Below are 17,787 nucleotides of genomic sequence, written 5' to 3'. Positions count from 1 at the left end.
ACGCAAACACAGGGAGAACTTGCAAACTCCACACAGGCAGTACCCAGAATTGAACCCGGGTCACTGCAGCTGTGAGGCTGCGGTGCTAACCACTGCGCCGCTCATAAATGAATCATCAAATGAGGCCATATGGGTGGAGATCAGAAATAGAAAATGGACAGCCACACTACTAGAAGTGTACTATAGACCCCCAAATAGTGAGAGGGAGATAGAGGAACAAGTATGTAAGCAAATTTCTGAGTGTAAAAACTATAGGGCAATAATAGTTGGGGATTTCAACTACCCTAATATCAAATGGGGTACCAACAGTGTGAAGGGCACAAAATTCGTGAACCGCATTCAAGAGAACTTTTTTTAGCCACCACGTCACAAGCCCAACGAGAGGGGGTGCAATTCTAGATTTAGTCTGTCGTTGTGAAGCTGGGCAAGTAGATGAAGTAGCAGTGGGTGACCATTTTGGAGATAGTGATCATAATACAGTTAGTTTTAGCATAATCATGGAAAAGAACAAAGATAAGACAGGAGTTAAAGTTCTAAATTGGGGGAAGGCAAATTTTACAAAACCGAGTGATCTGGTGAAAGTGGACTGATACAGCTCCTGGAAGGAAAATCAGTGGCAAACCAGTGGAAGGCATTTAAAAGTGAGATTCTACAGGCACAGTGTAGGCATGTCCCCACAAAGATAAAGAATGGTACGGCCAAATCTAGAGTCCCCGGTTATCTGGAGGCTTATGACGATCACAAAAAATTTTAAATTTTAGAAAGCCTAGAGTATAGAAAGTGCAGGGGTGAAGTAAAAAAGGAAATTAGAAAAGCGAAGAGAGGACATGAAAAATTATTGGCAGATAAAATCAAGGAAAACCGAAAGATGTTTTATCAGTACATTAAGAGCAAGAGGATAACTAAGGAAAGGGTAGGGCCCATCACAGATGTACAAGGGAGCTTACATGTGGATGCAGATAATGTGTGCAGGGTTCTTAATGAGTTTTTTGCCTCTGCCTTCACAAAGGAGAGGGATGCAGACATAGTAAAAGAGGTTGAGTGTGAAATATTAGATACAATTAGCATAATGAGAGAGGAAGTACTTGAGGGTCTGGCATCCTTGAAAGTGCATAAATCGCCAGGGCCGGATGGATTGCATTCCAGGCTGTTTAAGGTAGCCAGGGAGGAAATAGCAGATGTGCTGAGGATCATCTTCATATCCTCACTAGATACAGGCGAGGTGCCAGAGGATTGGAGGTCTGCGAACATTATACCATTGTTAAAAAAGGGCGTGAGGGGTTGGCCAAATAATTATAGGCCGTTCAGTCTGACCTCGGTGGTGGGTAAGTTGTTAGAATCTATTCTGAGGGACAGGATAAACTGACACTTAGAAAGGCACGGATTAATCAGGGATAGTCAGCATGGATTTGTTAAGGGAAGGTCATGTCTTACTAACCTAATTGAATTCTTTGAGGAAGTAACAAGGAGGACTGATGAGGGTAGTGCAGTGGATGTGGTCTACATGGATGTTAGTAAGGCATTTGACAAGGTCCCGCCTGGCAGACTGCTCAGTAAGATGAAAGCCCATGGGATACAGGGGAATGTGGCACGTCGGATCCAGAATTGGCTCAGTGACAGAAGCAAAGGGTAGTAGTCCACGGATGTTTTTGTGAATGGAAAGCTGTTTCCAGTAGCATTCCACAGGGCTCAGTGCTGGGTCCCTTGCTGTTTGTGGTATATTTTAATGATTTGGACTTAAATATGGGAGGCATGATTAGGAAATTTGCTGATGACACAAAAATTGGCCGTGTAGTTGATAGTGAAGAGGATGGCTGTAAACTCCAGAAAGTTATCAATGGTTTGGTTGAGTGGGCGGAGAAGTGGCAAATTAAATTCAATCTGGAGAAGTGTGAGGTAATGCACTTGGGGAGGGCAAATAAAGCGAGGGAATACATAATAAAAGTGAGGATACTGAGAAGGGTAGAAGAAGTGCATGTCCACAGGTCCCTGAAGGTGGCAGTTCAGGTAGATAAAGTGAAGAAGGCATATGGAATGCTTTCCTTTATTGGCTGAGGTATAGAATACAAAAACAGGGATGTAATGCTGGAACTGAATAAAATGCTGGTTTAGCCACAGCTAGAGTATTGCATACAGTTCAGGTTGCCACATTACAGGAAGGACATAGTTGCTCTGGAGAGAGTGCAGAAGAGATTTACAGAATGCTACCAGAGCTTGAAAGTTGCAGCTATGAAGAAAGATTGGATAGGCGAGGGTTATTTTCCTTAGAACCAAGGAGGCTGAGGGGTGACTTAGTTGAAGTGTACAAAATTATGAGGGGCCTAGATAGACAGGAAGAACGGGTTTCCCCTAGCAGAGAGGTCAATTACCAGGGGGCACAGATTTAAGGTGATTGGTAGAAGGATTAGAGGGGACATGAGGAAAAACTTTTTCACCCAGAGGGTGGTGGGTGCCTGGAATTCACTGCCAGGAATGGTGGTGGAGACTGAAACCCTCAATTCTTTTAAAAGGTACGTGGACATGCACGTGGGATTAGATTGGGTGGCTAGTTTTTTCAGCTGGCATGGACACGACGGGCTGAATGGCCTCCTTTTTTAAAATTTGCTTGTGGGATGTAGGTGTCGCTGGGCATTTGTTGCCCATCCCTAATTACTCTTGAACTGTGTGGCTTCCTAGGCCATTTCAGAGGGCATTTTAAGAGTCAACCACATTGCTGTGGGTCTTGTGTCACATGTAGGCCAGACCAGTTAAGGACAGCAGATTTCCTTCCCTAAAGGACATTACTGAACCAGATGGGGATTTACAACAATCGACAATGACTTCATGGTCATCATTAGACTAGCTTTTAATTCCAGATTTATTAATTGAATTCAAATTTCACCATCAGAGCTAGTCCAGTGACATTACCACTATTCCACCGCCTCCCCCTGCTCTGCTGTAATTTTTCTATGGTTCTATATGTTGTTTTTAAATTAGATACAATTTTTGCAAATGAAATTGAAACAGATTGTGGTGTGCTGGAGAGGTGTGAAGGATCAAAATAATTTTGCACTCTGAAGTATACTTGGAAGTATTTTGGAATAGCTTACAAATGTTTTTAAATGTGTTTGTTAAAAACATCTTTGCTCAGAGCTACAATTAGCCTTAGTTGGGGACAAAGTGGAGCTTGCTATTTTGAGACAATAGAATTTCAATTTATTAAACAATGTTTGGCTCTCAAAGTGTCCAGGTCTAAATGGGTTAGTGCTGCATGAAACCTGCTTTCTATTAACCCATTACAGTGAGAATATAATTATTATGCACCTATATAATGTGTGCACGTGTGCATGTGAATGGCAATGGATTTGTACATAATTAAAAAGATAATTCAATAAAGATTTAACAGACAGAAGTTTCTCTTTTTGGAAAGGTTTCTGAATTTTTCTCCATTAAATACAATACAGTGCTACTGAAAAATAAGTTATTGCAACAATTCAATACTGTGGATCCAATAGTGATATGTTAAGTTTTGAGAATTTGTGACTTTATTTAGATTTAATTCTGTTAAAGTTTGTTTCTGAATCTAGAAGATGTAATACCCTGTACAGCACGGCTACCCGACCCCAACGGGATGTGTCGGGTTTGGGTGGGGTCGCACTTCTGGGTCCGGCATTCGGGCTTGGGTTGGGCTGGGCCGGGTCAGACACGCTCTATCACCACCTCCGGTAAGTGGCTTCAATGTTAATGTACTTTTTGGACTTGAAAGGTGGTTTTGTTACAGTTTTTTGAAGCTTGTGCAGATAAGCAACGAAGTGAAAAATGGAAGGCCGGGTTGGGTCGGGCGCGGAAAAAACTGAAAGGACTCGGGCCGGGCCGGGCTCGGATGTGGTTCTGTCGGACTCGGATCGGGTTTCATTTGCAGACCCGAGCCGGCCTTTAATAGCCTGGCATATTTTGGCGTTCCAGTGTGCTGTGCCACTTGCCATAGTGCAAAACTACATCCTATCATCACTATGTAAGGGATGTCAAGAACAACCGAATTGAACAGCTGGTTGTCAAGGGCTGTTCTCAGGTGCCCCCTAGAGGCTAACAATAGAGTGGAATTACTTAAGTAGATTATTAGACTATTAATTTGACTGGGCAGAGTGTGCAACAAAGGAGAGGTGGGGAAAAGAAATAAAAGTTTAAAAAAATCAGATAGGATTTATGATGGGTTAACAAAGTTAGGCTCTCTCGTCACTAGCAGGCATTTCCCAGATCAGCCGCTCACAGTGCCAGAACAGAGGGAAAATGGGCAGGGGTAACAAGTTAAAAATGAGACCACAGAATTGCTACAGCGCAGAAGGATGCCATTTGGCCCATCGTGTCTACACCGGCTCTCCGAATGCACAGTTCACCTAGTGCCACTCCCCCGCCTTCTCCCTTTTCATAACACAGTCTATTTCCCTGTTAAACGCTTCAATTGAACCTGCTTCCACCACACTCACAGGCAGCGCAATCCAGACCTTAACCAATCGCTGCGTGAAAAAGTTTTTCCTCATGTCACTTTTGCTTCTTTTACCAATTACTTTAAATCTGTCCCCTCTCATTCTCGATCTTTTCATGAGTGGGAACAGTCTCTCTCTATCTACTCTGTCTAGACCCTTAATGATTTTGAATACCTCTATCAAATCTCCGCTCAGTCTTCTCTTCTCCAAGGAAAACAGTCCCAACCTCTCTAATCTATCTTCATAACTGAAGGTCCTAAACCCTGGAACCATTCTTGTGAATCTTTTCTGCACCCTCTCTTATGCCTTCACATCCTTCCTAAAATGTGGCACCCTGAACTGGACGCAATACTCCAGCTGAGGCAGAACTAGTATCTGATACAAGTTCAACATAACTTCCTTGCTCTTGTACTATTTGCCCCTATTAATAAAGCCCAGGATACTGTATGCTTTATTAAACACTCTCTCAACCTGAGCTGCCACCTTCAATGCACATATACACCCAGGTCTCTCTGCTCCGGCATCCCCTTTAGAACTGTACCCTTTATTTTATATTGTCTCTCCATGTTCTTCCTACTAAAATGTATTACTTCACATTTCTTCACAGTGAACTTCATCTGCCACCTGTCTGCCCATTCCACCAACTTGTCTATGTCCTTTTGAAGTTCTATACTATCCTCCTCGCAGTTCACAATGCTTCCAGGTTTCGTATCATCCGCAAACGTTGAAATTGTGCCCTATACACCAAGGTCTAGGTCATTAATATATATCAGGAAAAGCAAGGGTCCCAACATTGACACCTGGAGAATTCCACTACAAACCTTCCTCCAGCCTGAAAGACATCCATTAACCACTACTCTTTGTTTTCTGTCACTCAGCCAATTCTATATCCATGTTGCTACTGTCCCATTTATTCCATGAGCTATAACTTTGCTCAAAACTCTGGTCTGCAGCACTGTATCAAATGCCTTTTGGAAGTCTGTGTACACCACATCAACTACATTGCCCTCATCAACCCTCTGTTACCTCTTTAAAAAAAACTCCAGCAAATTAGTTAAACCAGTCACTTACTCCCTTTGAACTGGTCGTTTTCCTGCTGTGTTCCGATCTTAACTTACTCTTTTCAGCAGGCAAAGGGGATATTCACAGGAAGGAAACAGGTTCCTTTTTTAAATATGCAGATCGCAAACCTGATGATGTCATTGGGTCCGGACTGCAATTTTAGTTGGAGGCTTGAGCAGGCGAGCAGTGATGGCTTCCCTGTGAGGCCTAGTCCTGCCAGGAACCAGATCGTGGGCCAGAGGAGGGCCATCAACCAAGTTTGAAAAATGTTACTTTAATCTTCTTGTGGACCAAGCCTCTGCCTCACCAGAAAGCCGTGGATCTCCTATGCCTCAAGTCAGAAAGCGCTCCCCCACCACTCCGATCATGGTTAGAACCATCCCTCCCCCATCCCTCTGATTGGCATCAGAGTCCCCAATCACCTCCAGAATTCCTGCACTGCTCAACCAACAGCCAGGGCCTGCTCCCATGGGTCATTTTACTCCTGCCCACTAACCGGAAAGCTGGGAAAATGCATTCAAATGAGGCCAGGCTCCAGATTCCTGGACTCTGCAATGATTCCTTCCCATCCCCTATTTAAAATCAGGGCAATAAAAATGTACAATGGACCAAGTTTGAGAACGATGTCCAATATTCAATATGCAAAGCACTTGCTAAATGTGAACTTGCTTGTATGAAAAAAATGTTCTCAACACTGTGGATTGCTGGTAGTTTCAATCTGATTGAAACTTTGTAGGTCAGTCATTTCTTCATAATTGAACATTTAAAGGGTAATTTTATGAACACGTATGATTGGAGGAACGTACAAATATGGGAAGCTGGGCAATCAAATTATTATTATTCACCCTGAGACTCTGTGCGGAAATGCAAACTCGACAAATTATCTCTAATTCCAAAAGAGTAAAGCATGAATTAACATAAATACTGTGCACCATTCAGATCTTACATTCTATAACCAGCTCCAAATGGAATAAACTGACTCAGAATGGACAAAGGAAACAAATAAATGCTTACGTGTAGGCTTCAAAATCTCCATTGTTAATGGCTTCAATCAGTTGCTCAGTAACTTTAATAATTTCTTGTTTGCGCGCTAAAGAATAAACAAGGCAAATGGTTATTCAAAAAGTAATAAAGTTATCAAGAACAGCACAAAGAATTTACCAGTCAGGTCATCAAATCACAAACCAGATTTCTCCTCTGCCCTCCTGCCCCTGTCTCTTCAACCCTCTTAATCCCCAGGCAATTTCTCCCAAAACTGGTGATAAACAGCATATTTTTGATTTTGGAAGCCAGACATTTAGTAAAATGTCCAAGGAGTAATAGTACATGTTTTTATAATATCCAAAATTTACAGGAGCTCTTTATTCATGCAAAAGTGTCTGTAGAAGGAACAGAACTACATATTATCGTTATCATGACATTGTGCACAAAAATACAATTATGTACTACAAAACAAATATATGTGCTTATAAACAAAAAATAAGCTTGTAAAACACTTTTCCATGGCTATAGTATCCCTTTCAAACAGTACTTGCTCCTGATCACAACTTGCCTACACTATGAGCATTTTGTCAAAATATACTGAACGAAAGAACATTAATAAAATGTGCCATATATCAGACTGAACAAAGTTGAGCAATAAATTTACGTAAATGCATATAACTAGTATTACTGATAACCATCTTTAATTGTAATGTCTTCCAACTAGTCTTGCTGGAAAATTTCCTACCTGTAACAGTGTTCATCACTTCCGCAATAATTATCTCACTGATGCAACAGAATCCTTTTCTCTCAAGTCAAGTGGATTCAGTAACAAAATTGTCTCATACACACCAACACTAGCCTCAAAACCTAGCAATGCAACATGTCTTTTCATTCAAACTACATTAGTATCAGGATTTCTGTAGAAGTACTAGTCACATCGAACTGCTCAGCAGCAGAAAACCTCCTCAAACTCCTGCTGATATCAGCGCTAATGTACATATTTAGGAATTGTTTGCAGCAACCAACCACTGAGACACTCACAAAAACAAATGATAGCCTGCTACATTCAGCCACACCTGTTCAATGCAAAGTACTGTAATTTGTTAGTGAAATGGAGAGCTGAGGTATATGGAAATATATCTATATTTTACATAGATGTGGTAGTCATTGCAATAAGTCTGGTATCAGTGGTTGTCTAATGACTAATAAGTACAACTGGAGTTAGAACGCAAATTTTCTTGTAAGGCATTTGTTGATTTGGTTACAGAGGAAACAATGTGCCCAATTAGGGGCTCTCACAGGATTCAAATCTCTTTATAAATTACTCGAAAAGTCACGTTCATACTTAGTAATGTCAAATTCTCCTAAGGCAAAACACCATACATGCAGGAAAAGGATGATACCAGATTCAGTTAAAAATCTCTCGTTCTGTAGCTTATTTCATTACTTTGTTTAAACTCTCTCCAAGCTCCCTCACTAATTCACTCTCAAACTCCCATCCTCTGGCCCCTCCACCTATCACAACACCAAGGTTGATCTCCTCCCTTGCCTCTGCCTTCAATAACCTTGTTCCCACCAAATCATTACCCATTAGCCATCATTTCCTCGGTACAGTTCCTATTTGAACTCTCTCAAGTCAGAAGGCCACAACCATCAGTGCAATTGGCATGCAACTGATCTAGTCACTCACTGCCAAGGGCAACCAAAGATTTGATTCTTCATGACAAAACACCTCCTTTAACCCCTATCGTCCACCCCTTCAACTCCAACATCAGTTGCAACAGTTTACTTTGTGTTTAAGATTGAGACCATCCAAGCAGCTACCCCTGCTGCTCTCTCCTTCTTTTGTCCCTGTGTGTCTGACCTCCCAATAGTCTCCCAACTAAGCTGCTGTCAATCCCCTTGTGGCAATATGGAACTTCGCCATGTTTAATATTTGAACTTATATTTTGTGCTATTAGAAGCAACATTAAGGGGTTAAAACCTGTGTGACCTACACAGGCAGATTGCCAGCAGAAAGGTATCAGCTCAGAAAAGACATGGCATCTGGGAAAGTAGTACAATTTGACAGCCTAGTAGGCAAAAGATTCATCTTACAGGTTTATATGGACAGCCTATAGTCAGTCTTGGTCAGCGAGAGCAATCAGTTTGAGTGTGCAGCTCACAGTTAAGAGCTACGAGACCATACGGTTTTAAATTGCATACCGGCCTTGCCCTTTGTTTACAATAAGTGGTCTGTTGTTTAAAGATGTATATTTAGAAAGACTGTGGCATCTTTGTTATTTAATATATCAGTACAACAACTTCTATCTAAATAGCACCTTTAACATAATAAAATGTCCCAAGGTGCTTCACAGAAGCATTATAAAACCAATGAATAAAGAGGAAATGTTGGGCTGAATTTTATTAGTGTGCTGTACATCATGGCAGCACGCTTTGAAGTTGGCGGCCTACAGAAACAGAAGTGTTGCCGCTGAGCCCCCGCAATATTTTGTGCGGGGGCTCATTTAAATGGAGGGGGTGCAGCGGCCGCCCCCGATAACGTCAGGGGGTGGTGACTCCATCCCTGGCAATGGTGTCTGGTGTCACCGTGCAGGCATCATTTTTAAAGGGCTTCAAGCCCTTAGCAAAAATTAGAATTTTTAAACGAACATTACTCTGAAATTTGTAATAAAAAATAATCAAAAGTTGGAGGCCCTTTCCCAAGCTCCCCATTGTTTTTTTTATTGTCCTATATGACGATCAATAACTTTATTCCCACCCTGAACTTTCCCCCCCACCCTCATCACATTTGCCCTTGAACCCCTTCCCACCATCCCCACAGCCAAGAAAAAATGGTTTCCTCACTCCACTCTGCTAATTTCACTCCTCCCCACCAATGTCTCGCCTCGGAACTCCAAACTGAGTTCTGAAGGAGCGCGAGTTTCAGCAGGTGGCCATAATATTAGGGTGGGATGGTTGCCGGGACCAGGTAAGTTGATTTGCATGTTTATTTAATTAATTTTAATATTTAAATGAAGGCCCCATCACCAAGCGACGGTGGGGGCGGTGCTGCACCGAAGCCTCGCCGCTGCTGGTAAAATGCAGCGAGGCCTTCTCGGCATCGGGGGTCATGGCGGGCTGCTCCCGCAAGTATTTTACGGACACTCTCGCCCCGACCCCTGATGTTGCGTGGCTGGTAAAATTCAGCCCAATATCTTACAATGTTAAACTGTGTACTGTTCATTTAGCTACGTGATGTAAATATAAAACCACTTGTTAATTTAGGTCTATGCCTCAAGTTTTTTTTCCAGTTTCTGAGAGGTATGATATATTCCAGCAGTTATTGGCGCCAGGCACAAACTTTATAGACCTGTATTTGGAAATAAAGGGAAGTGTACCTCATTTGCAGATCAAATAAAAATAACACTGCAAATGCTAATACTAAAAGATATGCCTGGAGTGTTAAAAGGGTCATCAAAATGGCAAAGAAATTTTTCCAATTGAAAATGACAAGAAAAGAGATGGATATTAAAGTTTTTTTAAAAATGATATTAAGAGAAAAATAAAAATGAAGGATGGAATGTGGTCACTGATAGTGAGATTAGGTGAGGGCATGACAGGCTGCAAAAGTTCGAAATAATTTTTTGCCTCAGTTTTTAACCAGAGGGGAAACATGTAAGTTATTTGATCTGGGAAAGGAACTGGAGGGTGTTGTCAGAGGTAATTTGTGACACAATATTTACGTTACAACCAGCATGGTTGCCAGACAGTTGTGCAAGTTACGCCAAAATAACGAGGTAACCCTACTATTTTATAAATTATTGGTGCGATCACACTTAGAATACTGTGTACAGTTCTGGTTGCTGCAGTACAAAAAGGTAATTGCAGCTATTGAAAGGATACAGAAGGAAGCAACCAGAATATTTGAGGGGATGAAGGGATTGGATTATGTAGGGAGATTATGTACCTTGGACATATTCTCACTGGAAAAGAGGTTTAGGTGATATGACTGCTGATTTTAGGATTCTAAAGTGGCTTGATAATGTAGACCCACGACAAGCTGCTTCACCTTGTCCAGAACAGTGGAACCAGATGACATGGCCTGCACTTCTTTGGGGTAACTCAAAACAAATCTGCAGAAACATTGAGGGGAATTAAAACCCCAAAAAACAGGCAGGCTTGGGCAGGGTGGAAGGTTGAAGTGCTAAAAATCAGAATCCCAACCTGCCTCCAACACATCCACTTCATTTTTAACAGAGATGGGATGGGGGCTGGCAGGGGGACTGCAGCAATTTAAATATTATAATGAAGCTGTATGTTTCATATGTACCCACCATTTGAAACTTACCCCTGGATGGCTGGGTTTCCTGAGCCTCGGCAAACTCAGCAGCTACAGGGAAACAAGGACTGTTGGATTTAGGAATTAAATGCCTTTCTGCTTACCTGCTGGATCCAGCACACCGGCCTCTGTGATTGAACACCCCTCCCTGATCCTTCCGTCCTGCCCTGAGGCCTCCAATCCCCCCGGCCTGAGACTTCCAATCCCCTCCGCTGAAGTTTCTGAACTCCGATAACCACCCCCACTGCGTGAAGCCTCTGACCACTTCCACCAAACCATGCCTCCACCATCCCTGACCCCAAAGGCCTCTGACTTCTGAACTGCTCCCCACCCCAAGACCTCAGATCTCTAATCCCGCTCCCCACCCCCAACCCAGGAGGCCTTTGATCTCCAATCCGCTTGCCATCTCTGAGGCTCTGACCGACTCCCCGCCACCAAGGCCTGCACCCGATCCGTCTGACTACTGCCCACCCAGGCCTCTGATACTCTCCGCCCCACACCAGTTCGGGGCTTGGACTTACCTGCTTCTGCGGCCTCTTCTCCAGTGTTCCCTGCCTGACTGGAAGTCAAGCCTGTCAATCAGTCTGACTTCTGGGCAGGGAAGCGTCAGTGATGTCACACAGCATGCAGGAAAACCCTGACTTCTGGGTTTCCCTTGCACTACTGAGTGCCAAAACATGAAAAAGTTAAAAGGCTCCACCCCTCCCCTCCACCCCCATTATTTCAATGATTAAGCAGTAAATCTAGTGAATAGGTTCTGAAGGGAGATAGTGGAAGTAAACAGTATTGATTCATTCGAATACAAATCTGATAGATGAATATGAGAAAATGATATTTTGGGATACAATATATGAGTAATTAGTGACGTGATATAGGGGAAGGGTAGCATGCTTGGGAGGAACGGAATTGTGTTCCTGAAGCTTTCCATCACTGGAGTTTTTCCTTGAAAGACATTAAAGACAGAGAAAGAAAGGGTGTTCTAATGCATAGGACTTTGAAGATTTGTCAGCAACTCCATGAAGTGACAGCGAGAGTGATAGGCTGTTTAAGTGCATTTATTGGAAAAACTGATCATAAGACAAAGCACACTATTTTGTCCTTGTACAAGACCGTGGTCAGGCCTCAGTGGAATAATGGCCAAAATTTTATCCGGGCAACAGGGGTCTCGACCTCCAGCAAAAGTGCTGCTTAGAACCCTGCACCCCCCCTTGTGTGGCAAGCCCGCTTTATCAATTGCCAATTAGGCACTTAACTGGCCAGCAGCAGGACTTCCACAGGATCAAGGACCCCAGTGATGGAAGTCCTGCCCTCTGAGAGCCGCCGGCCAATCACCACTGGAGCCGGCAAACAACCTGCACAGTTTTACTTGCCGTGTTTCCCATGTGGCAACAGGTCTGTCCGCCGCTCAACTAATTGCGGTGGCAGAGGGATGAGGCCCTTAATTGGGCATCAATTGCCCACTTAAGGGCCTCAATTGGCGGCAGGGTGGGAAGGCTGTTCACAGGCCTTCCTGTCCTAGGCGTAATTTCGGCAGAGGCGTGAAGGTGGCAGGGTCCCCACCCGCCACCATCCCACCCGATTATATGCTCTCCCCACCTCCAAACCTGCCATGGGCGCATAAAATTCCCCCCAATGTGTCCAAGTTATGGTCCCCTCACATGGTGGATGATATTGAAGCTTTGGAAATGTTTTAGGAAAAGGCCACTAGACAAATTCCCAGTTTAAAGCATTTTAGTTATAAAGATAAGCTAAAAGACTCTAAGAAGCATAGACTTTTTTTTTTATTTATTTTTTTATTTAGAGATACAGCACTGAAACAGGCCTTTCGGCCCACCGAGTCTGTGCCGACCATCAACCACCCATTTATACTAATCCTACATTAATCCCATATTCCTACCACCTACCTATCCTAGGGGTAATTTATAATGGCCAAATTACCTATCAACCTGCAAGTCTTTTGGTGGTGGGAGGAAACCGGAGTACCCAGCGAAAACCCACGCAGACACAGGGAGAACTTGCAAACTCCACACTGGCAGTACCCAGAATTGAACCCGGGTTGCTGGAGCTGTGAGGCTGTGGTGCTAACCACTGCACTGCCCTAGTGTGGTGATCTGACTGAGGTTTACAAGATGTTTAAGGGAATAGATTGTGTTTGACAGTTTCTCCCAATAGGTTAGGAGGACTAGGCGTCACAATTTTAAGTACCTAAAGGTCAGATCTAGGTCAGGTATCAGGAGGTGGTTCTTTTCCAAGACAAGAGAGGGCCGCTGGAATAGGCTGCCAGCTTGCGTGTTGGACGCCAATTTGCTGAATTCCTTCAGGCAAGAGCTGGACCTATTTCCGGTTTGTGTGGAGATCACCTCTTACAAAAGGTAGGTACTGCAAGGGATTATATGGGCCTGTGTGATCTCCTGAACTAGTTCAATCGCAAGGGATGGGGCCGGGGGTGGGGGGCAAGGGTACAAAGAGGAATTTCTCAGATTCCTTTTTCTAGATTGGTTTGGGTTTTTTGGTATTTTTTTTTTTGCTTTTCTCAGGAATTACATGGTTTTAGGTGGGGTGGAAAGTGTATATATTGTGAGACAAGGGTATTAGAATTGTGTGGGTTATGTTGGATGGACCAGAGGGTCTTTTCCTGTCTGCTATCGTTTGTATGTTCATATGTTCCATATCTGGGTCTGTTGTAGACAAATTGATAGAAATGAATTACTATTATTGTTTAACAACTATATTATCGTTGTATCATATGACTACTAGGATAGCAGAAGGCAAAATCAGTTGGACCGTTGTCCATTTTTGTCCAGCAATTCCCTTTTTCTTTCTCTAAAATGCTCAACAGGTTAATGGCATGCCAACCTTCAGCACAAAAGACATAGGATATAAAAACAAGGAACTGATCCTGTAATTATGCAGAACACTAGTCAGACCTAATTAGTAATATTCTGTGTAGGATATACTGGCTTGGAGAATGCCATCGCTGATCCATTCGAATGCTACCTGGGATGAAGGAACTAAGTTGTGATAAAAGGCAAGGCAAGGCAAACTTAGGTTACATTACCTGGAGATGAGTTTAGGTGGTGATCTGATTAAGGGGATTAAAATAATGAAAGGAACTGACAGGGTAAATACAGAATATCTCTGCCCTCCATATATTTTCCTTAGGAGACAATGATTAGGAATTACATAAAATAAAACCAAAATACTGCAGATGCTGGAAATCTGAAATAAAAACAGAAAATGCTAGAAAATCTCAGCAGGTCTGGCAGTATGAAAAATTACACCTGGATCATATAGCTGCATTTTCATCACTCAGCTTCAAAACTTTAAACCAAAAGTCTGATGAAGCATTAATGCATGACCAGACAGAAAACAGAATGGACTCCTAGGGTATGGCTATTGTTACAGTCAAAGTAATATCAATGTTTTGTAAAATGTTATTGGTCTTTAATGTTATCTAATGCCCCAAATTAGTTATCTCCAGGACCACTTGGACCTAGACTTATTCTCTTGACTTACACTGAACAGAGGAAGGTGTGGTCTGCGAGGGCTCTGACTCATGCGACTGACTCTTTGAGTGCGCATTTTGGTTAGTATTTGTATTTTCCGAATACTTGGTCACCGAATTGATGGAAAGAAACACAACATATGAGCAAACAAAGGTGAAAAGGTAGAGTGTGACCAGAATCTTCAGGATACAGTGACAGCAGGAGTTACTGCTGGGACATAACAAGGACGGAGACCAGCAAGATGAAGTAGTAGAGGAGGAAGAGAATGATGAATGAATGGAATACAACCTCCCTGTGTTACACTCCTTTACGCAGGCTGTACTTGCACATGCAAAGATTGAGAAAGAGAAAAAGGCCAAAGAATGAAATTATGAAACAAAGCAAAAATCATAAAATCAATTCTGTTAGAAGATGCTAACATTACTGTTGAAGCATTAATTGAAAAATTTAATGAGTTGTATTTCCTGTTCAGATGCCAGTATAGAGTGCTTTTCTGTCCAACTCCTCCACACAAAGAAAGACTTACATTTATATTGTGCCTTCCACAACTTCAGGACATCCCAAAGTGCTTTACAGCCAATTAAGTACTTTTGATCATATTTGTCAAAGGTCATGGTTGTAATGCAGGAAACACTGCAGTCAATCTGGACACAGCAAAGTCCTACAAACAGCAATGTGATAATGATCAGATGATCGTTTTTTTTTTGGTGCTGGTTCAGGGATAAATATTGGCCAGGATACCATGGAGAGCTCCCTGCTCTTCTTCATAAATAATGTCATGGGATCTTTTACATTCACCTCAGAGGGCAGACAGGGATTCAGTTCAACATCTCATCTGAAAGACATCACCTCTGACAGTGCACCACTCCCTCAGTGCTGTACTGGAGTGTCAGCCAAGGTTATGTGCTCAAGTTTCTGAGGTAGTATTTGAACTCAGAAGCTTCTGACTCAGAGGCAGGAGTGCTGCCAATGAGCCACAGCTGACAAGTTTACTCTGATGCTTAAGGTGATCATAGAGAGCAAGATATTTACGCTTCTGCAGAAATATGCCTATTCACCCACTACTGCATAAAGCAAAGACTGAACTAATTTTCAGGACATTCTAATGACAGAATCAGTACTTACTATAAAAATAGCAACATCTGAGCTCTTTTTCTGAGACCACAGGAGATGCTAATTTTGGACTAGAACATAGATATCAATTTCCATAGTGAAGCTAGAATTGCAGAAAACCTAGCAATTCAGTAGTTACCCAATTAATAGCACTGCAAGGATGTCCTTTCATCAGTACAGAGGCAGTAAAGGTTGAATTCAAATAATAAAGGTTGAGTGACAACTCCGTGAAGCTGAATAAATGCATTGTTAAAGTACACTAACAATTTCATTAAACTGTGCATCCGATTATAAAAAATGGAATATGGATGACAGTTACTTGTGTGATTTAAGGCTTTTCTTAAAACTGAAAAGCTCCATTGCTTGGCATTCAAAGTTATTGAAATAATTTAATTTTCGTGATTATACAAAATTATAAAATAATAAAGCTTCTGCCAATCAAGTTTCACCTGCGCCATATAAATTTATAGAAGAGAATAAGCATGCTTCGTGATTCAATGTCTCTAATAATGCTGTTGCTAGGAGATTTGAAAGGGTAGCCCCTCCCCATCTATAAGGAAAATACCAAGACCACTTGATAATATCTCCAGGTGGTCCAGCTCTGTTGAGGAAATCACAAAAGGAGAATCTACATTGTATTAGTACCACTTCAAATTTCAGAAAGTAGTTTTATTTTTTAAAACCACTTCCCTCTTCATTGAAAGCAGATTGACCCCTTGGGTTTTTATTTGTATTTCTAAGACATTGTTACAGTTAACGGCTGAGCCTTGAATATTTTGGCAGAACATGATTGAATATTAAACAGCAAGCTGGATAATTTTACCCAAGATAAATTATAGCTATTACCCTTAATCATTTATGGTCATTATTATGCAAACATTTCAACATGGTTATATGAACTTGAAAACCACAAGTTGTGAAAGTGATTAAAGTTTGATATTAACAGGGTCAAATTTGGACAAAAACCAAGTTTAAAAAAAATTCCAAAAGATATTACTCAAAATGCGCGTCTGAGCTCAGAACTGGGAGTATCTGCTGAACAAAATGGCAAAAGAGAATTGGATGAGTGTGGAATTTTGGTGCAGAGGGGGAAGGAGGTGCTAAGTAATTTAAAGCAATCCAAACAGCAAATATATAAATTAACAGTAATTAATTAAATCTAAAAGCATAAAATTAAAATGAACTAAATAGGGGATACCAACATTAAAGGGATCAAAATGGATTAAATAAAAATCAGGTATACACAAATCATTGAATAATCAATAGGAGTGAGAATACAAAACTAAAAACATAAATAAGTAGATCGACTAGTAGCAATATGATGGGGCAGCTGAGACCTATTGCCTGGAATTCCTGTGCCATGTGGCAACTCCAGGACTTTGGGGAAGGTGGTGGTGGAGAATGGCATTATGCAAATTTATGTTGATTCCTCGGGGTCAGGCAGCCTCCCATGTCATGCAGTCCACATGACATTCTTCAATTACATCAATGGAGAACACTGTGTGCGTCACGCAGGTTGCAGCCCGCAGTACTGCCTATTCCTGGGAATCGATCTAAAGTCTGCATAGCGCCACTAGAAACAGTACAAAGCGAACAAATTCTCCCCCCAACCCCCGATGTGTTCGACATATTCATTTTGGCCAGAAGGGCTTCCAGTTGCTTGAACTTGAGCTCAAACTCAGAGTTTCTGAGCTTGAGGAGCAGCTCTAGTCACTCTGGTCATACAGGAGGCTGCAAATTCCTGCACAACATGTTTCAGGTGGCCATCCACAACTAGAGAGAGCTCAGGACAGAGGTGGGTGGCCTTCTGGCAGGTACGAAGAGGCAGGCAATGCAGAAATCCTCTAGGAGTTTGGCACTCTCAAACCTGCGTTCAGTGCTAAATACCAGTGAGAGTTAAGACATCTTGGGAGAGTGCAGTCTGGAGCACAGCCACTGCACTGTGGGGTAATACAGAGGCAGTGTTCCCCCTGCCTTTTCGGTCCGGGACCGGGAGCCCTGTCTCCTGCACAAAATCCAGCCCGCAGTGTGCACAGTACAGGGAATAGACAAGCATTTCTGCAAACACCAATGCGAGTCCTGGAACCAAAGAGGCATCACTGAGAGGGTGCAGAACGTTTGAGCAGGGGAAGGGGAACAACCAGAAATTGTGGTCCATGTTGGAACCAATGGTATAGGAAAAGATTTGAGTGGCTGCAGTTAGAGTTTCAGGAGCTCAGGAGGAAATTAAACAGCAGGACCTCAAAGTAATGTCTGGATTATTCTCAGTACCATGTGCTAGTGAGTATAGGAACAGTAGGATAAAACAGGTCATGTGTGGCTGGAGAAATGGTGC

General features: G+C 42.3%; 1 protein-coding gene across 9 annotated transcripts in view; it reads right to left on the bottom strand.

Annotated features, from left to right (window-relative positions):
• Positions 1-17,787, bottom strand: part of LOC137373923 (calcium/calmodulin-dependent protein kinase type II delta chain) — a 485,051-nt gene that overhangs the window by 21,496 nt on the left and 445,768 nt on the right. For all 9 annotated transcript variants that reach the window (XM_068039605.1, XM_068039544.1, XM_068039577.1 and 6 more), the window contains one exon: positions 6,543-6,618. In XM_068039605.1, the coding sequence (XP_067895706.1) occupies positions 6,543-6,618 (76 nt within the window). The remainder of the gene's footprint in view (positions 1-6,542; positions 6,619-17,787) is intronic.

Source organism: Heterodontus francisci, chromosome 1 (assembly GCF_036365525.1).
Source record: "Heterodontus francisci isolate sHetFra1 chromosome 1, sHetFra1.hap1, whole genome shotgun sequence".
Classification (NCBI taxonomy): domain Eukaryota; kingdom Metazoa; phylum Chordata; class Chondrichthyes; order Heterodontiformes; family Heterodontidae; genus Heterodontus; species Heterodontus francisci.
This window is presented reverse-complemented; position numbering and strand designations above follow the sequence as displayed.